The 25,568-nt window shown below is 53.9% G+C and overlaps 2 protein-coding genes across 3 annotated transcripts; one reads left to right on the top strand and one right to left on the bottom strand.

The window, feature by feature from the left end:
• Nucleotides 1–276: 276 nt before the first annotated feature.
• AP5Z1 (adaptor related protein complex 5 subunit zeta 1) lies at nt 277–14,382 on the bottom strand. Its single transcript, XM_032967209.2, has 17 exons — nt 14,107–14,382; nt 10,933–11,073; nt 10,140–10,443; nt 9,875–10,028; nt 9,535–9,659; nt 8,827–8,983; nt 8,174–8,317; nt 7,983–8,020; nt 7,702–7,864; nt 7,425–7,594; nt 7,015–7,151; nt 5,975–6,109; nt 5,559–5,670; nt 5,330–5,430; nt 4,359–4,491; nt 3,673–3,863; nt 277–1,742 (listed from the first exon to the last, which is right to left on the bottom strand). Exons 1-17 carry the CDS (start codon nt 14,139–14,141, stop codon nt 1,484–1,486), a joined length of 2,499 nt encoding a protein of 832 aa, XP_032823100.2. The 5' UTR covers nt 14,142–14,382; the 3' UTR covers nt 277–1,483.
• Nucleotides 14,383–14,800: 418 nt separating this feature from the next.
• Nucleotides 14,801–20,506, top strand: ALYREF (Aly/REF export factor). 2 transcript variants are annotated; one of them, XM_032967229.2, is made up of 6 exons: nt 14,801–15,423; nt 17,922–18,047; nt 18,456–18,600; nt 19,224–19,290; nt 19,721–19,919; nt 20,233–20,506. In XM_032967229.2, the coding sequence occupies exons 1-6, from the start codon at nt 15,148–15,150 to the stop codon at nt 20,245–20,247; spliced, it is 828 nt and encodes a 275-aa protein (XP_032823120.1). In that variant the 5' UTR covers nt 14,801–15,147; the 3' UTR covers nt 20,248–20,506. The 2 variants fall into 2 exon arrangements, with proteins under 2 accessions (XP_032823120.1, XP_032823119.1); XM_032967228.2 differs by having other exon boundaries at nt 14,828–15,423; nt 18,453–18,600.
• The last annotated feature ends 5,062 nt before the right edge of the window (nt 20,507–25,568 follow it).

The raw sequence follows: 25,568 nt of genomic DNA, 5'->3' as shown, positions 1-25,568 counted from the left end.
TTTACTCGTCTTGTTTCATTATCTACAATTTATCGGCCACCACTTGCCAAGGTCCCTTACTGGGTTTGGGTGCGCTTCTTTACGGGCTGAATCGTTCAGGCAAGACGGGAGGGGGGCAGGGGGTTCTGAGCTGTAGGCCTCCATAGCCTCAACTGCATTGGTGAATAAAGACGGGCAATTTTGTACCGGTTTTCACGTGAGTGGAAGACAGCCAAGACGCCTACAGGTTCTGAATCGGCACGTTATCACCCCATGCAACACACGGACACTGACAAAGAAAATGAAACATCCTGTAATTACACAAAGCTGTACGGCGAGGTACAGACAGGCGACTTCTCCATACCGGGCCAGGTGCAGTAAAGCAATGGATTTTCTTGCACTGCCCTCTGCTTACAACGTAGCTACGTCCGCAGCCTACAGCACCTGCTTCATCAGCACGGTAGTCGCCCATGCCAAGCGCTATTCAGGCCCAAGCCTGCTTGGCTCGGCAAGGGCTGGCGACAATTTGGACGATTTGGTCATTGGCTCTGTGTGCGTCTTACTTTGGGCATACGTATAGTTACAGGGTAGTTTTGTACCTCCAGAGGAAAAAAATCGTGAGTACCCGGAGAAGACTCGACACACGAAGGGGCGATGCTCGAAAGTCTGGTACGCACACGGTGAACTGCCGCCTTGCTGTACTGCATGCGGGTCTAACGTGCATCCACAGATCTCCGTGTGATCCACCAACCCTGCCACTGCCTCCCCCCGCACACTATTTGCAGGAGCCGTGGCACAGGCCAAGGGGTCCCAAGGGTCACTTCCTCTCCGCTCATTGTGTTTTGTTCGGCAAGGCCCGACTCGCATTACATCACCACGTCGCCCACTCGAGCGTCATCATCCATCAGTGCACCACGACTCCCCAATGCCCCCCCCCCCCCCCAAGGGCAGCACGGCAAGGTCCGGAGGATGTGGGGGAGTAACAGCAGCAGCACGGATGCGATTTGTCCTTGGCTGTTTTTTTTGATCGACTACGTAAACCACACCGCCTTGTTTGCACAGGTGTGGCCAGGCATCCGCAGGTGGCCACCATTCCCACCAAAGACCAAACCTGGCCATTGCTCAAGTCAGACCAGGCCCATCATCACAACTGCAGTGTGGCGGTAACGAAGATCAGCGCAGCATAACCTGCACCAGATCCCGATACAAATTAATTTGTGCCGCCTGAACAATGACGCCAGTTCCCAGGCTTCACCGCGCAGATAAAACCCGGACAGATGGCATCCCTCTCTCCAGTGTCTCCCGTGCATCCACAGGTGTGCACAGGTGTGCACTGGCGAATCCCCACATCCATGGGTGCGCGCTTAGCGAAGTCTGTCCACAGGTGCATTCAGGCGCACCCATGTTATTTACGCGTGCGCGCAGGGGTGTCCACATGTGCTCCAGGTCACATCCAAGTGTGTGCCCAGGCACGCCCCCATAGATGCAGGTGCCGGCGGATACATCAGGCGTAACGCTCGTCGCAGCACAGCGCGGCGAGCGCCAGCGGCGACACGGTGTGTGGGTCGCGCCGGTGGTCGAGGAGCGACGCCGGCATCGCGGCGGTGCCGCCCAGCACGCACTGAGCCGTCGTGGGCTGCGCCACGAGGCCGGAGAGCTCCCGCGCGCGCGACGCCAGCTCCCGCGCGCTGGCGCTACCGCCGGCGCCGCGCCCGCCGCTTGCCCCGTACTGCGTGCACACCTTGCCCAGGCCGAGCTGCAGCCTGCGGAGTGTGGGGGGGGGGGGGGGGGCACATGCAACACACGCTCAGTGCCGCTTGACATGACGCAATCGTCGTCACCGCATCGCGCTTCTGTGGCCGTCTGGAACGCTCTTCCTTCCGATATTTAGGATGCCGCTGGAGCTACGCATTTAAAAAAATAGAGATTCACATTTTTAATTTAAAAGCTGCTTTTTGTGTCTAGTTTGTTTTCTTTCTCCCGTACCTCCAATTAGCACAATTTCCCAATCAGCATGGTTTCCAAATCACCCGCTGCCCTGTTTCATTCAACCCGAATGAAACAGGCCAGCGACGGGCACGTAATCGATGACGATAGAGCCACGTAGCCAAGCGGATTAACAGCAGTGGCTGACATAAATAATTGATGCTGCACTCTCAATGAGCACGCAGCCATTCACGAGGTGGGGGTGGGGGGTGGCGGAGGGGAATGGTCCCACATCTCAAACTTCGCCCTTAAGCATTTGTCAATACCACTGTGGTGGCATTAAAAAGAAAAAAAAAACATTCTATGCAACATTTTGGGCAATGCGCCTTCTTCATGGCATGTAAAATTACGTTAAAAATAATTTTAACACAGATACAATTATTCCGTGCTGTTCATTTCACGTGTTATTAAGGGCCATTGCCAAGGCAGTGTTGCTGACGAGCATGTTGGGGTTGTTATTGGTGCTTGCAGCAACATTGCCAAATAATGTTGCATATTCATTCGCTTGCCAGCTATTGTGAGCAGTGCGCAAGCCAATGCCCACACGCTCATTAATATTTATGCTCCACACAAGAATGCCATGCCCTCGAACATGAATAGTGATATCAACATATATTGCCTAGAGCATTCATTCACCTCGTATTCTTGGGTTTCATTTTAGGCCATCTGTTACAGGCAGGGAAAAGGGGCTTTGAGCCGGGATTGAACAGGGGGCAGGGAGCCGACAGGACAGGATGACTGGGGGGGGGGGGAACATGGTTGATCCAGACTGCTGGGAGGGGGCAGCCACAACGGAGCAACACAGGTGACGCGATGGTGCCCCCTCGTGGTGACGCGGAGGTCTGCAGAGGCGACGCAAGACGGCGGTTGGAAAGGTTCCACGGACGGGGCAGCCGCACGGCCACACAACATCACTCCAAATGTGCGCACCAACGAAACTAATAACAGCAGCCCTCTGCCAATCGACTGCTAGATGCATGACGGTCTCGCCCACACTGGGTAAGGTGGTCACGCAGGTCTGTTTGACCGTACTTCCCCACGCTGGTTAGTGTAGTTTGAAGAGTGGGAGGCCCAGATGTTGCTTTCCTGTCTTATTTGCATAAAGCACGAATGATTAATTCTCCAAAATCTTCTAATCTCATTTGTACCACCTCGCATCCTGTTGACTGCCCCCCCCTCTCCTCCTCTCCGATCACCTTTCCATCGTTACTCTCGCCCGTCTGGCATGGATTTCAAGTTTTCTCGCTCTGCAATTGAAACCCGTTGTGGAGTCACAAGCTTATGGGTTGGGCCCACGTAATGATGTGGCTAACTGTGCATCACGAGACCCTCCACCACCCGACACAGCCAATTAAACTCAACGGTCATGTTTTTATCGCGCGAATCATCGTCGTCGCAGCTCACTGTGGGCGAGATGAAGAACAATTCTCAGCCAAATTTAGCGATCAGAGAGGCGCGATGTTTCGCTTGAACCTGCATCCAGCATCTTGAGGACGAGATCCAGGAAGCGAGAATGAAACCCAGGAAGCCAGAACAATATGGCTGCGCACACCTAGGTAAGACGCTAAATCCGTTATCTTCGCTTAACTCCACAATCTTTAATCGCATTCACGCTTCCGATTGTATTCTCCGCTGAGGGATGATGATGATGATGGCGACGATGATTACGATGGCGATGGGGCGCGCGCGATGGTGCCGTTTCGTCACCGTGGGATGAGGTCCTGGCTCCGCGCCGCCAGCTTTGCCAGGGCGGAGCACACGGCTGCCACCACGCGGGGGGGGTGGCGGGAGGGCTGAGACGCCAGCGCCTCGTACAGCAGCGTCTCCAGCGCCGCGAAGTACGCGGAGAGCGTAGCGTGCGGCGCGTCGCCCGGCGCGTGCTCGCCCACCGCCCACACCTGCGCACGCCACGGCAGCCGTGCGACAATCGCGCGGTGACCACGGGAACCGCACGTTAACCAAGGTAGCCGCACAGTAACCAAGAAGACCACATGGTAAACCAGCTTGGGTTACTCCGGAGAGGTCCTGGGTGTCGAGGCCGCCTCAGGGACGCCGTATCGACTTGGGGACTCTCACCATAACCTCGGCATCGGGTGTCCCGGTGTTCCCAAAACCGATCACGTGCTGATCACGTGCTCACCACGTAGATGATCTCTAACCTTAGATGGACAATACATAAGATTTTCCTCACATGTAACTGTGAGCAGTTAAACAAGGCCCAAAGCACCAGGCCCTGGCCCTGGTCTCATGGGTTCTGGCATTCAGTGCAAGCAGGGCGAAAGGCATGGCGACTAAGTAAAATCCAGTAGCCACAGCAACTGTGGTGTTGCTGGTGGTGACAGTGCTGGTGATGCTGCTGGTGGTGATAGTGGCGGTGGTGGCGATGCTGGTACCAGGCTGACGAGGAGCGACTCGTGGTCGGGGCGACTGGAGAGAGCAGAGACGGCGTGGGCGACGTCACCGGAGTGCGCCAGCAGCAGCGACGGCTGCAGCGAGCAAACACGCTCCACCTCCGCCCCCAGCAAACTGCACGTACACACACACACACAAACACATCACACATACACACAAACACATCACACATACACACAAAGATCCCCCGTATAGCCTTAACAGACTGCTGGGGCAAGTGCTGTTAGCGAGCACCTATGAAGGCCGGCACAACACACGAGGGTGTGGGTGGCCAACACCACGCCCGGCCACCTTTGTATCCCCAGTGGCGATGTTTACGCACCGCACCAGGTCCTCATTTGAGGTTGAGTCGACCTAGGGGAGGCCCATGACCGGTTCAGATAACCGTCACTGGTGTTGGCCGTGAGTGGGAATCCAACTCGGGTCGCAGGGTTCGTAGAGCAGCGTGTTAACCACTACACTCCCGCTCCCCACACACGCACGAGTGATTGGCATCGCGCTCGCTGAAGGTGTTGATGCCGTCAGGGAAGTCGTGTCCTGTATACCCAAATGCGCACAATTCTGTGAGTCACTTATAACTGCTTTGCCATTACTTATTGACAATTATGGACTCAAGACTATGGTCCTATCATCTCAGAGTCGCTGGCACATAATAATATGCTACACAGTGGCAGTGGGGGTCGCAAAATGCCGATTTATTACTAATAAACCCCAATGATCCGATAGAAATTAGGGATTTCGATCGGATCATTGGGGGGGCACGTCCCACCCCACCCCCTCCACTGGCTCCACCAGTGCATAGCGCGTTACATGCCCACACACACACACAGCGTGTCACGTCAGCTCTCAATGACGATTAATTATGAATTAAATTCATTCCGAAACCCCGCCATCCCCGACCCCCCCTCGACCCCCAATCCTCCACCCGCTACCCCCCGCGGCCCCCCCGTACCGCAGCACGTCTGCTTGGAAGGCGGCGATGCCGTAGAGCTGAGTGCTCCTCTCCAGCAGCACGGGGAACAGCTCCGCCACCAGCTCCTCCTCCTCCGCCCGCTACGCGGACAAAAACAAATACCGAAAGCGACGGCGAGAGACGTAAAAGGCCACAGAGGGGAGCGCGAGTGGCACGCGACTGTAACGTTAGCTCGCGGGGGAGATTGGGGGGGGGGGGGGGCCCTCACGTGAGCCAGCGCGCAGAAGAAGGCGTGGAGCAGGACGGGGGCAGCGCGAGCGCACAGCAGCACGCGCCGGTGCCCACGCAGTGAATCCAGCTCCCCGTGCAGCATCGCCAGCCTGCAGCCACAACAACCACAACCACCATGGCATCACTGTAGCCCTCTGTGCTCTGTCAATTGCATCTCCCCCCCAAGCCTTGTCAATGGTATCTCCCCCACATCCCCCCCCCCACCTCGCCCGTGCCTTACTTGTCAATGGTATCTCCCCCCCATGCCCCCCACCCCACTGTGCCTTACTTGTCAATGGTATCATCCCCATCACCCCACCCTACTTGTCAATGGTATCTCCCCCCCACCCCCATCCCTACCACGCCTTAGTGGTCAATGCTATCTCCCTCCCATCCCCCCCCACCCCACCTTACTTGTCAATGGTATCTCCCAAGCCGGACTCCTCCCTCAGTAGGAAGCGCAGCATGCCCTGAGTGAGGGGGTCAAGGGTTGCCTCGTGGGGCAGCTCACCCGCCGGTCTGCTCGGGGTCGTGGCACCCCCCTCGTACCTGTACAGAGACGCAAGTATGAGATGAATGAGCTGGAGACACGGGAGTGGAGTGCATATAGGATAAACAGAGCTCGGGAAATTGCTGGAAGCGTCGGTTCTGGCTGCCTTCCTCCCACCTTTCCGTGGGTTCCGGCACCTCGGTGTGAAAACTGCATCACGCCAATGGCGGAGCCAGGATGTTCAGGTAGGGGGGAGGCAACCCCTCCAGCAATGAAAAATGATAGAGGAGTTGTTAGTAAGTAAGAAGTTGTTAGTAAGTGTAGGACTTGTCCCTTGCTTTAAATTCGACGCGTGTGCAGCGATGGCGCAGCCATCGATCGAGGGTCGAATTCGAACCGCGTGGTGTGATCGGCATCGCGCTCGCTGAAGGTGTTTGCCTTCAGGGAAGTCGTGGACTGTATACGCAACTGCGCACAATTCTGTGAGTCACTTACAACTGCTTCGCCGTTACTTATTGCCACTTATGGACTCAAGACTATGGTCCTATCATCTCAGAGTCCCTGGCACGTAATAATATGCTACACAGTGGCAGTGGGGGTCGCAAAATGCCGATGTATTACTAATAAACCCCAATGATCCGATCGAAATCCCTAATTTCGATCATCTCCAATTTGAATGAACGTCTATTTATGAAATGTTTTTGTTATTCTTATTATTAAAATAGGGGTATATAAGAGAGAGGAGAGGAGGGCAGGAAGGAAGGAGAAGGGAGGGGAGTGGGGGGTAAGGGGAGGATAGAAGGGAGGGGAGGAGAATGCAGGGGAGGGGAAGGAGTGGAGTTGGTTTGGAGAGGGGAGGAGAGAGGAGGGGAGGAAAGGAGTGGGTAAGATAGGAGAGGGGAAGAGACAAGTGGGGAGGAGAGGAGTGGGCAGGCGAGGGGAGGTGAGGGGAGGCAAGCGTTACCGCAGGGCCAGGGCGGCTGTGAGGACGGGCAGGTCCAGGAGGCTGTGGAAGAGCTCCAGGGCAGTGAACCGGCCCATTATGGCCGGCATGAGCTCCACCAAGTCGGGAAGCAGCGGCACGGTGTGCCACGCCACCAGCTGTGCGACACGGGGTCACGCGGGGTCATGCGGGATCACGCGGGGTCACGCCATTGGCCCCGCTGAGCCGTCAGAATGGCCCATGGCCACGAAAGACCTGCAAACGATGTCAACCCAGCAGTGCAGGCCCCTCAAATGCAGCGGAAAGATATCGTGATTTACACCACAGCAGTAGCGGCAGTGCTGGTGGTATTCGTGCTGGTGGTGGTCGCGGTGATGCGTACTGGTGGTGGTACAGGTCATGGAAGTAGTGGTGTTAGGGGGAGGCGGCACCTTGAGCAAGCTGGGAAACGTTCTTGGCAGGACATCGCTCAGCCGCGACGCGTTGCGGCGGCAGAATGTGACCAGCAGGTGAGAAGTCACGGGGTCGCGACCCAGCTCGGAGGGCAGTCGCGTCAGCGCCGCCCGGCACGCGGCGCTGGCATCCACCGCCAGCGTCTCGCCTACGCCACGGTGGGGGGTGGGGTACGTGGCGAGGTCACGGAGTGGTCAATGCAAGGCGGCAGGACAGATGGCGCGGGACTGTGCGCGGCGGTGCGGTTCCCCTCACCGTGGTGCAGCAAAAAGTGTGCGGCGGGGAGGAGGGCGCGTGGGTGCGATCGGGAGGAGAGGAGACTCTCCGAGAGACGCGACACGGCCGAGAACGCTGGGGTCACGAGGTCAGGGTCCAGGCGGCACAGCAACTGTAGCAGAGACAGTGCCTCCTCCACGCACTGGAACGGGCACGCACAGGCCCACACACACACACATCGACGGTTAGATTGCGAGCGTGCTTGAGCATGGGTGCGAGCGAGTTTGTTTCAATGCGAGTGAGTGTGCACCACGTCTCACCGCTCCCTGGAGTTGAGCGTCAATCCTCTTCGTGGCTTCTGTGGAGGAACAAACGAGGGGTGGGGGGATGGGGCGGATACACAAGGAGGTGAGATGTGTGGCGAGCGAACGTGGTGAGCGAACGTTGTTAGCGTGGCGAGCGTGGCGGTGGGCGGTCGTGGTGAGCGAGAGTGGCGGTGAGCGGGCCTCACTCCTCTCGGCCTGGCCCAGCACGCGGAGGCTGTACTCGAAGGCGGCGCGCGCGAGGCGGTCACGGGCGCCGCCCTGCGCCGACGCCGCCGACGCCCCCGACACCAGCGACGACACCGAGCCGCCCGGCAACGACACGCGCCCCTCTACGCAGAGGTGGCGGGGTCCACACGCGTGGCACGTCACAGATGGGGGTCAGAGATAGCGGCCAGGGGTTAAACATGCGAGGGTGTCAAGGTGGGTCAACCATCCTCCCCCCCCAACCAGGATTTGTACTTGCGACCTCCCGATTGCGAGCGGCTTGCTCCGCCGCTGAGCCACGGGGCGGTGAATGGTCACGCGCATTCATCGTCCCCTATAGCTGCCTTTCTTCTTCTGCGAGGGATGATGGCGCCGGGATCTCCGCCGATCCCTTCTGCTCTTGTTCCACGAGATTGTGCGTGTGCGCGTGTAACGTCATGCATCCCAACCGGTGGCGTCTGCTCTCTCGTTTCCATCGGAGCTACCTCGTGTCCCCGCCGCTCTATTACTTCATTGCTTATTTAGTGCTTCGACGACAAAGAGGCAATTGCCGAGGTTACGACGGGGGGGGGGGGAGGGAGGCTAGCGGGGCGAGTGGCGGGGTAAAGCGGGGGGGGGTGGGGGGCGAGCTTACCAGCGGGGGCGAGGGTGAGGCAGGCCTGCAGCCAGAGGCGCAGCATGGAGAAGGAGTGAAGGTGCAGCCACTGCTCGTGAGTGTAGTGCTGACCAATGCACAGCACCGTGAAGAAGTCTCCCACTGGGCTGCCGTCCACCTCCTGCACAGGAGCCAGCTAGGGGTGCAGGGGCACAGTGGGGAGAAGAGGGTGGTGGTAGGCGGGGTGCAAGGGACGGTCAGCACATCGGACTTGAAACCAGGTCGCCGGTTTGATCTCCAGGCGCAGCAGTTGGAACAATGAGGCAAGCTTCTTAAATCAACCGCCTCTGTCCACCCACCAGCAGTATAATTGGGTACCACCACAGTTAGTCGATTGGCAGGCCTCGTGTGGTGGGGTAAGGTGTTGATACTCCCACCTCATTCAATAGCTCTAGTTAGAATGGAACAGCAGGCGTGAGCACCTTTACTACCCCATTTTGTTTTCGATCCGATTTATTTTTGCTTCATTGTTATTCTTTCTTTTCATATGCTTTATTTTCTAATTTTGGTGACCCACGTCACTCTTGCAAATGAGGATCATCAAATTGTAAGAAAACTTGGCACGGGTTTGGACTTTCCCAGTCTCATCAGCAAGCTGTTAAACACATTGCTGTCGGGGCTCAAAGACTTCACGGGCAAGTGACGGTCTTCACGGCCGTTCCCGCGGCCGGAAAGGGATGGCGGTACCTGCTTCCCCCGCGCCGCTGAGAAGAATCCGGCCGAGGAGGAGGAGTGGGAGGAGGGGGCTCCTTGGGAAGTCCCCGTGTAGCGGAGCCACTGGGCGAGACGGCGGCTCACAGCATCGCACTGCTCTGTGGCGCACACCGCAGGCACCACACGCACAGCGGGCCAGGGGAGCCCGGGAGGTCAGACACCATGATCAGACAAATGGCACCACACCCGCCTTCCCCAGATGTCATTCGGCCTTCAACTCGAGAACCACGCCAGCGCAAACAAGAGCTGCTGCGCAAGCGACCCCGCGCGTCATTATGAGGTCACGGGGAAGGTCAGAGCAAGGTCGTCTCACCAGAGGTGAGCAGGGCAGGGTAGAGGTGCACAATGCGAGCCAGCACAGCCAGCAAACGGGGGGCCCCCGAGCCCCCCTCGGGGATGCCCCCCCTCCCCTCCAGTAGCCGCAAAACTCGTCCCAGCAGCTGCTGCACCTCTCCGTTCACGTTGCCCTGCGGCAGAGGTGGCGCCGACCCGCCCGTTAATCGGGTGACACCGCCAACGAGCGGGCAAACGCCCTAATTGACCGAGCAGAGAGCCCGCCACCAGGGTGAGCCGTTCACCTGAGCGAGCAGCACGGGCGCCAGGCGAGTAAGGGTCGAGGCGTCCAGGGCCGCCACGTCATCGCACAGCAGTGTCAAGGAGAGCAGCGGAGGCTCCGTGGCGGTGGCACCGGCAGAGCTCGCAGTGGGGGTGGGGGGAGTGGCGGTGTTGTCCCCGGGCCCCGACTCGGAGGCGTGGGGCAGCGCGGGGGCGAGCCGGGGCCCCAAGTCCCGCAGCACGCCGGCGCACAGCGTGTGCACGCTCTCTGGGGCGGTGGGGAACAGTAGCATGGCCAGCAGCTTGTCCAGAACCTCCCTAGGCAGCCTGCACGATGGGTAAACCACACGCAGTCACACACACATGGTCACACACACACACAGTCGCACAAATATACGCACAAAAATACAGAGATCCCCCCCCCGTGTCGCCTTAACAGACGGTTGGGGCAAGTGCTGTTAGCGAGCGCCGATGAAGGCCGGCACGGCACACGAGGGGGTGGGTGGCCGGCACAACGCCTGGCTGCCCATGTCTCCCCAGTGGTGATGTTTACACATCATACCAAGTACTGATTTGATGCTGAGTCGACCTAGGGGAGGCCCAGGACCGATTTGGAAAATTGTAACTGGTTTTGGCCGTGAGCAGAAATCGAACTCGGGTGCAGCGCGCTAACCGCTCTCTACAAATACATATGCACATGATCACACACACACACAGAACAGGGGGAGAATATACAAACTCCGCTCAGTAAGGCGCCCGAGGCAGGAATCGAACCCAGGGGCCCCTTCTGACCGCAAGGCGCGAGCGTCACCGTACCTCCGTCTCTTCCTGCTGGCCGACACCACGAGGTGCAGGCGCTGGAGCAGCACGGTGGCATCGGTGCCGGCATCCCCCCGTGCCACCAGCGCGGCGGCGAGGCGACGACAGAAGTCGTCCACCTCAGGGCCGCCCAGCGCCCTGCACGGGGACAGGGGTGGCAACGTTACAACCACAACACAAGGGTTAATAATGGCCGACTCCGGGATCAATTAGCATACTTGTCAACCCATACGGTTTACCCCGTATTCTTGTACAAGAAAATTTCGTTTTCAGGTCCATACGGCGTACAGCCGTTTCAATACGGCCAAAAAAGGTGTCTGTTTGTGTTTCTCCCTTGTGATGGGACTCTGTTGGATGAACGTTGAGATTTATAAGGGCACAGGGTGACCAATAAGGTCTGAATTGGTCTGTAATCAGGCAGGCACTGATAAGGGGTTGACAGGTATCAATTAGTGCAATAAATGGGCGCACCGCAGTTGGCCGAACGGCGGTCAGGTGCGGTCACGTGTGGGTACCCCCCCCCCCCACACTTTCAACACGTCCACCTCGAGAGCTTCCTCTAGAGCAGGGGTGGGGAACGTCCGGCCCGCGGGCCGTACAAGGCCTGCGAAATTATTTGGTGTGGCCCTGCCAAGGCAACCGCAGGCGGGACTCGAAATTCAATAAATCTAGGAGCAAACCTGGAAAAGCAGTTGCGAGTAGCAACATCATCAATACCAGCTAACATCATCACACGCCTCACCAAAGAGAAGCAGTTCCATCTTGATTTGAAGCTTTCGTGACTGCAGGAATCCACACTCTTTGGTTCTTTCGGTAAAGTCACGTAGGTAGAAAATAAAATAAATCACGACGTTTTCGGGCGCAACACAAGCGTCCCACCTGATGACGGACGCTTGTGTTGTGCCCGAAACGTCGTGATTTATTTTATTTTATACCCACGTGACTTTACCGAAAGAAGCAGTTCCAGCCATCACATTAGGGGCGAGTTAATGAAATGTTTGACCAAATATAACAGACTAATTTTACGTTGATAATTTTCCATGGCCCGCGAATGATGTTATAAATATCCAAATGGCCCTTGGCAGAAAAAAGGTTCCCCACCGCTGCTCTAGAGGAGCTCCCTCCGTGGTGTGAGCAAGGAATTGCAGGGCTGCAACTTTTACCTTTCTATCGTTGAACATCATTAATTTAGCCATGAGCAATCCACTGGTGGATGAGGGTATTTGTAAATCCCACCGTGCACCTCACCATGCAACTCTTTGGGCACTTTTCAGACTTTGTGTCCACGTCCACGTCACTGCTCCAGAAAAAAGTTCCACGCAAGCCCTCTGGCCACTGATGGTTTTTGTGTCGGAGGGCATGAAGCAGTGATGGGTCTTTAACATCGGGGCATACCCACGCCTGTCAACCCCGTATCACTGCCTATCTTATTACAGACCAATTCAGACATTATTTAACGCGTAGATGGTTGCTAGTTGTAATTACTGGCGAAACGGCGTACTCGGAGTGTGAATGTTGTGGATTTGCTCTTCAACACACCGGTGTGCTGTGTTAGTAACGAATTTGGCATGTTCTGTTTAACGACACATTTATATATTTACGCGATCTAAACAAACAAAAAAACCTATATCATCAGACCTTATTGTTCACCCGATGCCCTTCTAGAAATCTCAACGTTCATCCTCCTAAGTCCCATCACAAGGGGAGAAACACATAAAAAAAAGCTATGTTACTAAACAATAACAATTGTATGTATTCATTTTGATAATTGGTGTCAATGATGCTACTTATGCTTACTGTCTGTGATCTTGCATGCTGATGCTGCCGCTTGCCACGTGGATACACGTTTAGTAAATGTACAAAAATAAAACAGAAAATTCAGAGTATAGTAAAAAAAAAATTGTTCCCGTATTGAAACGGCTGTACGCCGTATGGACCTAAAAACTCAATTTCCCTGTACAAGAATACGGGGTAAATTACGGTAAATAAACCGTATGGGTTGACAGGGATACCTCCCCCATCCTGCCGGGTTCGGAGCCACCAGCGCAACTACCAACGCCATCGCCCCCCCCACCACCCCGTGTGAACATTCGAATCGCATACTCTTTGGTTCTATTCGGTAAAGTCACGTAGGTACAAAATAAAACAACAAAAATCACGACGTTGCGGCCACAACACAAGTGGCCTTCATCAGGTGAAGGGGACCGTGCTGTCACGAGGACAGCGTACGGTCCCCTTCACCTGATGAAGGCCACTTGTGTTGCGGCCGGAACGTCGTGATTTTTGTTGTTTTATTTTTTTTACCTACCTGACTTTACCGAATAGAACCAAAGAGTATGGATCCTTGCAGTCACGAAAGCTTCAAATCTAGAATATTCGAATCGCAAACGAATCGCCAAAACGACAGCGCGCCTCCCCAAGGCACTACTCTTGTTCCTCGCAGTCCCTCAGCGCTCATTTGTCTTAACGCTGAGGCGGGGGGTGCCAAACGCGAGGTAAAATTACAGCTGTAATTACCCTGTAAGTAAATAATTACGTCGGCGGGGCAATTTTTTTTTATATATTCGTTATCAACGGCGCGGTGCTTGAGGGCAGTCCCGGTGGTATATGAATATGCGGACAACACGCCTCAATAGGCTTCACTCGAGAAATAAACTTCCGATTCTGAAATCCCTCCGCATTACAACAAAACAACACATTTTACAACATGCCATGTGCCACGCGGCCTTCTAGGAGTGATTTGGGCTCGTGCAGGGAAACTCTGTGGCAGGCTTCGGAATTCATTGTCTCATCTTGCAACAAGTCAGGCTTTTTTTCTGTGAACACTGGCGAGCCGCGAGATGGCATGGAGAAGGACCCGCTGTGTAGGAGGACATGGGCCATCGTTCGAAGAAAACTGTAAAATACACTACACAAAATAGCCCGTTCACCAGCACTGAGTCAAGCAAGCCCGAGTCTGCCGATGATATACTGAATGCCGACACCGCGGTTTCAGGAGGTTTTGCTCGTGTTGAACAAACGATGATCTTCGTCAGCCGTGTGCCCCAAGGAAGGGGCCACACAACACGGGGAAGAAAGGCGAACCTGCTTCTTTAGTTGTAGCAAACGCAGAAGTTAGCCACACACTGCCCGGCTATTGTCAGCAAGTTTGTGATTACGAGAGCCACTCACCGAGCCTGCAGCAGCCAGAAGTCCACGCTCGCCATCGGTGCAAGCGACCGATACACAAAAGAATACACGAGAATAATAAACAACAACAACCACAACAAATGGACTCGCTCGCTACTGCCGGGTCTCGTGACCCGTTGGGTCACCACCACGCGCCGCGTGCCTTTAAAAAAACCGCACCACGTGACACGCGGAGCCGGCGCGTGATTGGTAGAAGAAAAAATTCCACGGCTACCCCCGTCCCTCTCCCCGCGGGATAGGATCGCCACGTGATTGGCTGCCGAGAGGCGTGTGACCCCGGATGAAGCTCGCCAGCCAATGAAATCGCGCGCTATCGTGACGTCACGTCCTATTTCCTCCTCACGCCGCACTGCTCTGGACAAACGTGTTCAGTTTCCTCCCGTTAGGGGCCAATCCATTTAGTTCGTACGCATGGAGGGGGGAGGGGGATGTTAACCCAAATGCGTACGCTTGCGTATGGGGGGGGGGGGGTTTATTGACAATGTACGTACGCATAGGAAGCGGGGGTGGGGGGGTGAAGCCTCTGTAACAATTTGTCTACATTAGCCTTCAAATTAGTTAGATAGTCCGGCGGTGGTCTGTTTACTTAAACACGTTAATATTCATCCTTGATCGTTTCTGTGTGGATTAAATATCGGCCATTCTATAGGATTCGGGGGGGAGGGTGTAAACATTATCCGTGCATACAGGGAGGGCGCGAGGAGTCACGTTTCGACAGATTTTTGCGTACGTACTGAATGGATGGTCCGTTATCACCGTGTCATTTGTTAATAAGATGTACATGACGTCACCGGACGCGTAAAAACACGATTGACGTCACGGCACTTCGCCAACGTTTACATCCGCCCGTGACATGGGGCCCCGCCTCCTTCCGCTATGCCAGTACGTCACATCCGCCAGTGACGTCAGACACTCCCTCCCGCCTTCTCTCCTCGCGCCGCCATTTCGCATCGTGCTCTCCGCGCCTCCCGTCTACAAACAACAAACCTCTTCCGTCTCCTCGTCACGTAATACAGCGCCGCCATGGCTGACAAACTCGACATGTCCCTGGACGACATTATCAAGCAGAACCGACAGAAGGGGATCGGCGGGCGCGGCGGACGAGGCGGCCGCGGCGGGCGAGGAGCAGGCGTCGGCCTGCGTGGGCTCCGAGGAGGCGGCCCGCGTGGAGGCCGCGGCGGCCGAGGAGGAGGCGGCGGCGTGGGGCTCGGGGTCGCCTCGCTCGGCCTTCGAAGCCCCGTGCAAACGGCCGTGTTCAAGCGAGGCCGCGCCGCGCAGGGCCCAGCGGCGTTCACGCGGGTAGGAGAAGGGCGCGGGGAGCCGGAGCTGCCTCGCCACGCGCGGGGGGCCATTTTGTGTCGTCGCGGGTCTCGCGTGTCTCTTGTGTTTGTCTGCCGCGTCGCTCTCGCCGGGAATTCGCTGCGTTTAATCCACCCCTGGGCCAAGGGAGCGGGTCGGCACCTCGCCGCCCTCACCCCCCCACCCCGTTCCCGTCTTCACGCGCATTCACGTGTCGATTTGGCCCGGAGCGCGAGGACGCTTCCATTTGAAGGCCGCGATTGTCCCTTCCGAGCCTACCACCAGCCCCCCACCCCCCCAAGCCTGGGCCTAGAGTCGGACAGGAGCCGCCTCCTGCTGATGATCTCGATGCTCATGGTGGTGAAATAGAGCGATGTTGCTGAAGACGAAAGCGATAAGTGACGGGCCTGTGGCTTTTTCTCGGGCCGCGGAGCCAGGCGACCATTGAGCATGCGGAGGAGTGGAGCTGCGCGGAAAGAGATTGTAGCTACTACGTCTGCCGTAGGAGATGATGAAAATATTGAGAAACGCGAATTTTAGTATCACGGGTCGAGGAGCAGCGCCGCTTTCACTGAAGATGCGAACACGCCCCCCCCCTGCGAGTTACTGGTTGGGGAGATCGGGCTGCGTGTGACTTTGATATAAGATGGTTCTCTTCTCCCCGGCCGAAATGTATTGACAACCACGCGCGAGGACTTCGTGGAACTGCGAGTCTCTTCATTGGGTGAGAGCTGGGACCGCGCGAGGGGTGTGCAACGCGAAACGAACTCCGAGAGGATGCTGATGATGATTGCGAGGACTGAGCCGTGAAGAACACGAAGAGTCTCGGGGGTCGTCGCCGTAGGAGACCGAGAGCCGGGGCCGAGGAGATGGAGAGCAGCTCTGGTGGAGGCGGCGGGTGTGTGCGGGGCCCCCAGCAACCGCCCGCTCCCGGGTAGATGATGTGTCCTGATCGGCGTGCGTCTCGACTTCTCGACACGGGATTTATTGCAACTTGATGAAAATTCCCGAGTGGCGTTCGTCGCGCGCGCGGTTTGGACCGATATGGTGTTCGCGCGGCCGCGTTTCTTGTGACATTGACTGGAGCAAGTGTTCGCGTCGCCCGGTCGCGCCGGTTGTGTGGCTGTTCGGCGCACGGCGGCTCTTGTGTTTGGCATCTCGTGTTGGGAGTTTTTGCGATGGCCTCACGCGAACGGGGGGTGGTAGCGAAGACGACTGTGCCGATAAAGATTGCTGCTGCAGTAACTTAAGAGAGTGCGCTATCAGCCCCATCGCTCTACTAAACAGCCTCACCAACAACAATCCCTTAACCGTGTCCCCTCTATTCTTCGTGTCCGGCCTCGAACTATTGTCAGAAATGCCCATATATTCTTATGGAAGATGGAATTCCCATACACTAATGAAAACGGAATGTGCATTCAAGGAATTGGGTTATTCAATTCTCATATAGTCTATGGGCATTATTTTTTTCCGTCATTCTTTTAAGTCTCACCCTAACCCCTACGACCTTAAATCGCTTGTCAACACCACACATGGTCATGGTGCGTTCGTGATGTCGCCTGCGCCTGTCCCCCCCTCTGCACCTCGGTGGTGATGGGCGGCAGCAGGATTCTGCCTCCCATTTGACGGCAACGCTCGCACGGTGACTGATCCAGCACAGTAGTAATCAGTGGTGGTGGTATATCACAGTGGCAGCGTGACTTACTACCACAGTACAAGCTGTTAATGTCTGTAGTTTACCAAACTGCTCAGGAAAAAAAGCGTGCGTCATACCGATGAAATCGGATCCTTCTGGTAGAGTAAATGTTGTGATGTTTTTTAGCAAAGCGCCTTGTTCATCATTGTTGAGCCGTGCGCCTGAATCGTGATGGGAGAGCAGCTGAACCCCGAGGTCTTCATTGACGACAGCCGGCCCTGCCACGCTGTATATCCACGTGCTGGACACCGCATCCACCAGACCCCTGGTGGCTCTGCACGCCTGTGATCCGGCGCTTTGGAGGCGAGGGTTGGTGGATCGCACAAAGATTTGTGAAACTCAAGACCTACTGGGCTGCAAGATGGCAGCACAGCAATTCTCTGGTTCACTCCTACGTTAAGCAAAACGCTGCCTTGAGATTGTAATTGGCCAATTTTTCTATTGCCACGGGACTTAGTGTGCCTTTTGCGGTTAGCAATATATAGTCAAATCACAATGGACCCCTTGAGACCTTGAAGCCACAGACTTAATGTCATCTTCCATAAACTTTAAGGGGAACTCTATGTAGCTCAACATATTGAGCTCTAAAATCAACTTTGAGTGACTAGATGTCGACTTGACAGCAACGCCCGCTGCTTGGAGGTTGGCACCTGGCGCCGTGGCAGCGTGGCGCACGCATGAGCTGTTGGCGCAGGAAGCCAACACGAGCGGGTGGGAACAGCGCAGGAGGGGGCGATGGCATGGTGGCAAGCAGGCGCCGTCGTGACCGTGCTTGTGTGTGCTCGCGTTTGGTTTTGTGCAGCAACAGCCGCAGCGAGTAGCGGAGCGCTGGCAGCACGACATGTTTGACGGCTCGGTGGTGCAGGAGCGCGGAGGCAAACTGCTCGTCTCCAACCTCGACTTTGGAGTATCGGACGCCGACATCCAGGTACCACCGCCGCCTGTACTGGACCGCCCCATTCCCAAGCCCTTCTGTGCACGACGCATCCTCAAGATTGTCGCTGGCCACCAGGGTCTCGCGATGCAACATTCTGTCTAAAAGATATAGACGGAATCTGATTTTATTGCTACGTCTCTGTAGAGGCAGTGAATCGAACTTCACTGCCTCTACAGAGACTGGTGTCGTCTAAAATTGGAAATTTTCCTGCAAAATACGCAATTGCCATTTTGGATAATCAACATAGCCCCCTTGAGCGTGATTGGTCAACTTGGACAGATGGAGTGTGACGAGTCTTGAGGATCGGAGATTGAGAAGTGCTGTGCGAGCTCGGGCTGCCCGGCCACCTCGCGGGTGTCTTGGCTGAGTGTCGGGTGCTGCTCTGTGGCCCCGTAGGAGCTGTTTGCGGAGTTTGGGCCGCTGCGCAAGGCCGCGGTGCACTACGACCGCTCGGGCCGCTCACTGGGTACGGCCGACGTCCACTTTGAGCGCCGCGCCGACGCCATCAAGGCCATGAAGCAGTACAACGGCGTGCCGCTCGACGGTGAGTACCGGCGTAGACCCTTGGGCCACAGACGGGTTGGGTGCCACAGTAGTTCTCGTTAATAGCAATAATTTCAATGAGTAACGTGCTGCACATTATTCGCTGTTGTGAAGCACCGAAAATTGGGAAGCAGCAGCGGCCAGGTGGTGAACCAGTGCAAAATTCCCCCCCCCCCCCCCCCGAGCTCTGCAGTCTATAAATATGTAATCGGCCAATTGAGTACAAGGAAATCCCAGCAATAGTGTACCGCCTTCTGGCAGGCCAGGGTATAGCACCACGATGCACCCGGAAAGGGAGTTTTAACAGCATGCGCCACCGCCGCCTGGCTAAAGATACTCGTTAACAAAATGTTCAAGTCATGTTCCTAAAAGGGTATTACCAAACTGGCCAAATGGGTTGTCCAAAATTTTGCCAATATAGCACAAAGCTATTTGCGCTAAATCTAAGCAAAAAGGATAAACCTTAACCAGTACGCTGTGTCTGCGACTTGCCTCTTTCCGATGCCGTCACCTTGTGGTGCGACGTCTCTGAGCTGACGCGATTGCATGCGACGACTTGTCAAAACGTATTTTAGAGTTCATACGAGTACGCTGGTTAACGCTCCGTGTCCCCCGTCCTGTCAGGCCGACAGATGAACATCCAACTCGTGACGTCGCAGATTGATGCCCCTCGGCCACGGCAGGCCCTTGGGTGAGCACCACCCACCGCACCAACCTGGATTTTTATGCCACCCACATCCACACGGTGGCAAACTTGAATAATTTTATGATAATCTCGTGTAATCATAAGGCCATTAAATTCCTTGGCAAGCACCTTGCAAATTTTCCAAATTGGAAAAATGACCTACAAGGTACCCAAATTGTGATTGGACTGTATATGTCAAAAACCACTGCAGACTATGCAAAATATTACTAAAGTCTGACTGAAACGGTGTGGGTTAAATGGAGTCCTTGGGGGCAAACTTAACTTGTAGCATTTCAGAGGGTTGTTTTGTAATACATACGTGAACTCTGTTACCGGCTCAGAGCTCACAACTCAATGTCTTGAGCGTAGGAGATGCGGCGTGTGAGATGACGACATCTGGCTTAAATTGTTTGCGCCCGCGTCTCTCTGCACGCAGGCTGCAGGGCGGCGGCACTTTTAACGTGGGCCGCGGGTTTGCCCGAGGCCGGGGCGGCATGGTCGGCGGCATGAGGGGTCGCGGGGCCCGAGGTGGTGCACAGGGCCGCGGGCGGGGCCGAGGTCGGGGCGCCCGCGATAGCCGGCCCAACCTGTCGGCTGAAGAGCTGGACGCCCAACTCGATGCCTACAATGCCAAGGTGAGAGCGTGTTCGAGCGCCTCTGCCTCACTCCACTGGAATCATCTTGTTGCGTTATCGTGTGGCTCTGAAACGTAACAGCAGCCGTGGTTAGTCCACTGCTGGATGAATGCTTTCCCGAGCTGGTTTTAATTTCTCCATCTCCCCAATAGACATTCTCGGCATATTCCCTCGTTCAGTTTCGTCATCCCTTCTGCAGTCGGGCAGCGACCCTCGATTGGAACGTGGCACGAGTGTTGCACTGCTTAACTTGGCCTTTGGTGGGCAGTGGCAGTGTCTGAATTAACGTCGGCCTCCGTGTTTCATTTTCCAGATGGACACAAGTTAAAGAAGCGAGCAACACGACGCGTCCTGAAGCCATCTCTGAGAAGATGAAGAGAGATTTGAAATACCGTAACGTCCATGTTGTGTACATAAACAGACAGGGAATAAGGCGTAGGTTTGTTAGCTATCTTTTGTTTTTAGGTTCAATGTTTTATACTAGTCTTGGTTTTTGTACAAGCAAATTTGTGTTAGCTTGTTATGCGTGAATGTCTTGTACAACTCCAGTTAATTGCCTCTGTAACAATAAACAATGAGTCTCACAAGCGATCGTCACGCGAATTTCTGTGCGTGCAGCCTCCGCTAGAGGGCGCTATACGTCCTCTTGCACAGGTTCCAGCGGGTGCGAGCGAGAAGGATATTGTGGTTCGATCTTGAGGTTGAGATAAGTAATTGGGAGTGCAGTGTGTGAAGGTGATTGCATGGTGTGCCTTTTGGTGTTGTGTGAACGATAATGCAGTGTTGGTGTGTATCTGATGCGCTGATGTTCCATTGTTGAAGTGTGAATGGAGGGTGTAGTGCTGTTGAAGGGTGGGTATAAATGTTAAAGTGGGAGATAAACTGTGGCGGAAACTTTCATTGAGGGTTTTTGGGTTGTAGTTGGGTTGTGCGAGTAGGTTTCTTGGAGAGAGGGTTCTGGGATGGGTGTTGCATTGTAGCTATTGTGTACGAGTGGATATTGCGTGCAATGTGTGCGCAAGTGGCTTTTGAGGTGTGGATAGCGATTGTTGGGAGTGTACATCTTGGTTGTCGGTTTGCTAGTGTTTATGGATATGTACGAAATGCTACTTGCACTTGCCCCAACAGCTTGATAAGGCTATACTGGGGATCGTTATTTTTGTGCCTTGTGAATGGGTTTGTGTATTAGTGTAGGTAGCTGGTGCTTGTGTGCTGCATGTCCGAGGTGTGGGATCGGTCAACACTTGTTGCACAATCCTTGCCACTGCACTAATGAGGACAAACCTCACCATTGCTGCCAGACACCAGCGACATTCAATCGCCTTCCTTGGCAAGGAATGCAGTAGTGGCACAGCTGCTAAAACCGCATGGGCCCCTGTTACCCGTACCGCGGGGGCCCACGCCACGTTTTGCCCCATGATGGCTTCAGGAGTAAAGTGTATTGACTTTAACATGGGATTACTTCAAGGTGCTTTAACACCGCCAGGATTAAAACTACAAAATACTATTTCAGGTAGAATAAATATGTAGATGCACGTGCGTGGAATTACATTGGGACATAGGAACGTGGATTAGAGAACCAAAGCAAGCTGGAAACATTAAGAGCAAGTGGGTGGGACAAGTTGCCGCTCAGGATGATGGCTGGTGGTTGAGATAGGATGGGAGTGGCAGCAAAAAGAGGAGACGTGCATGAGGACATTGGCCACAGATGTAGCAATGAAGTCCGCTCTGGTGCAGCAGTTGCATGGATCGTTATATTGCGAGACAACGGCTTAAGTAGGCCTTCATCCAGTAGTGGATTGATAATGGCTGGTGAAAAACAGTCCCTTGCAAGTCCTACAAGGAGACGGGGGCCCTCCAAAAGTTGTGTACCAACCATTACACCACGGCATTGTCCCTTCGCATCACTTAGTAACCGTTTTTTCATTCGGTTATCGGTATTTGAAAAAAACATTAACCACCCTACTCTGCTGTGTCATGCCTCTGCGGAGAGGCTGTGCTGTCCCCACTGGTGTGGGCCTCCGCAATGGGTCAAGCCCTCATCGTAAATCTCTCCCGGGCCCAGAATAGTCGCGGCCCGAGGTCGCGCTCGGTATCGCCTTGCCCGGTGGGAGACATGTCGCCGATACTTCGGTGTGGCCTTCAGTGTCATAATCACGAGGGTGTTGGTGGTCATTCTCCATCCACTGCTGAGTGGAGAGGAACTAAGCTGGCTGAGGTTCACGTCAGCGCCTGGGGTATATGCTGCACCATCAAATGTCCTTGGTTTGGCGCATGCTTTTGTGACCTCCACGCTTCCCTTTAAATAAAGAGACTCAGGCCCGTGGTCTTGAGTTACAGCTCAGTTCAGGCTTAAGTTGCTCAGAATTGCTGTCAAAAGACGCATGAGTGGGCTCGGCGGTCCACGTAAATCCTGAGCATGGCTGGGACCGTTGCTCGGAGCTGGCTCAAGTTAAGCGCAATGGCTTTGAGACGGCTTACACGAGCCGTGCCACAAATAGGCTCTCGGTTGGATTTAAGTGAAGGATGCCTCTGACCTGGGCCACACAGCCACGTCCATGGCCAAGCAAATTACGAGTCACTGGAGGAAGTACATTTATATACCGCGGTGTGTAAAATTGGCCAGACGGCTTCAGCGGTCAACCAAGGGACTCACATTCGGAAGGTTGCGAGTTAGATTCCACAACCCTTCATCAACCGTGGTTGTCCTATGAATCAGGGCTCGCTCCTGCCGTAGGAATTCGGAACTTTCACGCCACTTGCTCAATGCTGTAAACACGAGATGAGGCGAGATTCCTTTGACTTTTTTTATTATTTTGCAATAATTCAGATGCTGCCCCGTCACTACCAGATGGCTTGTCATGATTCGCCCCCGTTAGCCACATGATAAACTGTCATTCAAATTTCTATTTAAAGCTTTCGTGACTGCAGGGATTAATATTCTTGGTTCTTTTGGTAAAGTCACGTAGAAGGGAAATAATAAAAATAAAACAATAAAATTCTCACGACGTTTCGATTACAACACAAGCAATCATCATTAGGTGTGAAACAACCACAGCTGTAACTCCTTGTGTTTTTTTCACACCTGATGCGATTGCTTGTGTTGCAATCGAAACGTGAGAATTTTATTGTTTTATCTTATTATTTACCTTCTACGTGACTTTACCGAAAGAACCAAGAATATGTCCTCATTCAGTTTGGAGGAGGGGGGGGGGGAATTAAAATGTTTGAATGTGATGGATCTTGCGTCCTCCGGGGGCCGTAGGGCTCACGTTACACAACGCGCCGGTTAAATACATGCGTGTAATTAAATTAATGTGTCGCGAGATACAGCAATGAACACACCATGCCTGTCAACCCCTTGTTAGTGCCCTACCTTATGACAGACCAATTCAGACCTTATTGGGTCACCCTGTGCCCCTTATAAATCTCAACGCTCATCCTACAAAAGTCCCTTCCATAAGGGAGAAACACAAAAACATGTTTGCCCGTATTTTAAACGGCTTTTCGCCGGATGGACCTGAAAACTCAATTTCCCCGTACAAGAATGTGGGTTGACAGGTATGCAACACTATCTTCATCCATGACGAATCGGGGCACAACACTCGGGATAAGCCACTTTCAGCCATGGGAATCTCAACAACAAAAAAATATAATTTGCCTGAGCGTATAATTTCACTGGCTGATAGGATGTGTAAAAAAAAAACAATTGTTTTAATACCGTGGTAGATATTGCCTGGTTTCGTTGTATCTATTCACGCCGGCGCCAATGAGCATCGTCTCGTGATGATGGCTCGCATCACCGCCTTGGTGGTCACTGATTTCGGTGGCCGTATGAAACGTCTACAGTGGCGAGAGTCGTCGTGATGCGGGATCATTGGTCACGATGACGGTCATTACTCATGACCCCCCCAATTCTTCTCGGCAGTTGTGTGAGCGATGGCTCCGTATCCAGAGGCGACGAGTCAAACGTGCTGGTGAATTTATCACCGTAATAAGTAATATTTTAACAAAAAACTTTTTTTTCTTAAACAAGCTTTTATGAAATGTACTAGTAATGGCAGAACCGCACGTGGCCCCGAAGCTTGCCATAACGTAGCGTGGACAATTAGACCCAAGCCGAAACATCTTTAAAAGGCATTTTTTGTCTGTCTGTCCGTCTGTATACGCTCGCTTGCGAGGGATTTGGCTCTCTAACAGAGGGGTTTACGTCGAAAAAAAAATTGCCGGGCGACGCGCGCTAAGCCCCGTGCTTGGCATAGGCTATTCCGTTTTCCCATCCCAAAACTTAAAAGTGGTTTAATTAACGATTTAGTGCGATGCATCTTTATCTATTTATTTATGCCGCCCGGCTCGCTGCTGCGCATGCGCGAAACGCCGACACGAGTTGCCCCTGGCAACGCGCTCACGCCGGTAAATTCATCAAAGCGTCACGTCCTGTTCTCTCCCCCTCCACCCCAATGTGTGTACTAACTATTATAGGCTCGGTAAACACTAAAATTATAGCGATTAAATAGTATTATTTTGGCGCGGCGGGGGGGGGGTGTAGCGGCCCAGCCCCCAGCCTCGGCCGGCCGGGCAATCTAGGCGAGGCCGGGGGCTCTCCACGGGACTAGGCCTTGTCACGGCACTCTGTCATATGAGTACTTTGTGCTATAGAGTCGATATATACTGCTACTAGCGGGAAAATATATATTTTTAAAAACGTCTGAAAACTTACAAATATAACATACAAATGAAAAGATAACTCATTATTTTAAATTAAATAAAACCCGAGCGCGCCAAGAATCGATTATTTAAATCGCGCAAAGGAATCGAAAGTTGTAGATTACTTTAGAATAGTCTTGAGGCGACGACGCGCAACAGAAACATCCTCTAGATCAGGGGTCACCAAACTTCTTTCACAGCGGGCCGGATAACTGATAGAATGACGATCGCGGGCCGCATAAATATTCTGTTCAATACTTAGGGGCGGGAAAGATGTGTATTTGTGTGTGTTGCCATGGAAACCATGGTAACGTGTTGCCATGACGTTGCCATGGAAACCATGGTAACGTGTTGCCATGGCGTTGCCATGGAAACCATGGTAACGTCAGAGCGTAGGCGGAGCTACCATGAGCCGGGGAAGTACTTGGGATGGCGCGAAATAAGCAAACATTACAATAAACAAGAAAATCTAGATACAATAATTTAAAATTTAAAATAGTAAATTTAAGGCACATAGCAGTAAGGAGGTCTCCGCACGCGTGAAAATATCCTAGTATTCTAAACATAATATTTAAATTGTATTACGTCTCGTGTTCCATACGTTTTATCAACCAAATTCAAGTACCGTCGGCGGGCCTGATGGACTGACGTCGCGGGCCGGATCCGGCCCCCGGGCCGTAGTTTGGTGACCCCTGCTCTAGATAAACCAGCAAATCTTAAAAAAAAAACGTATTACAACGCTGTGCTCAAATAACAACCATAAAATAGATTAACCATGTTTTCTAAATCGCCAAAATACAGCTATAAAAACAGTAATCATAGGAACTGTGATTCTCATTCAACAATAAACGATATAAATAACATGTACGACCAAACTACCAGCCATAGCTGGCAACATGGCACTCCCAGTGTATGATGTGTGAGTGAGTCAGTGGTAGTGTG

Source organism: Petromyzon marinus, chromosome 37 (genome assembly GCF_048934315.1).
Source record: "Petromyzon marinus isolate PM22_M1 ecotype Great Lakes invasive population chromosome 37, UKy_Petmar_22M1.pri1.0, whole genome shotgun sequence".
Lineage (NCBI taxonomy): Eukaryota > Metazoa > Chordata > Hyperoartia > Petromyzontiformes > Petromyzontidae > Petromyzon > Petromyzon marinus.
Note: the sequence above shows the minus strand (reverse complement) of the source record. Positions and strands in the feature narration are given on the sequence as shown.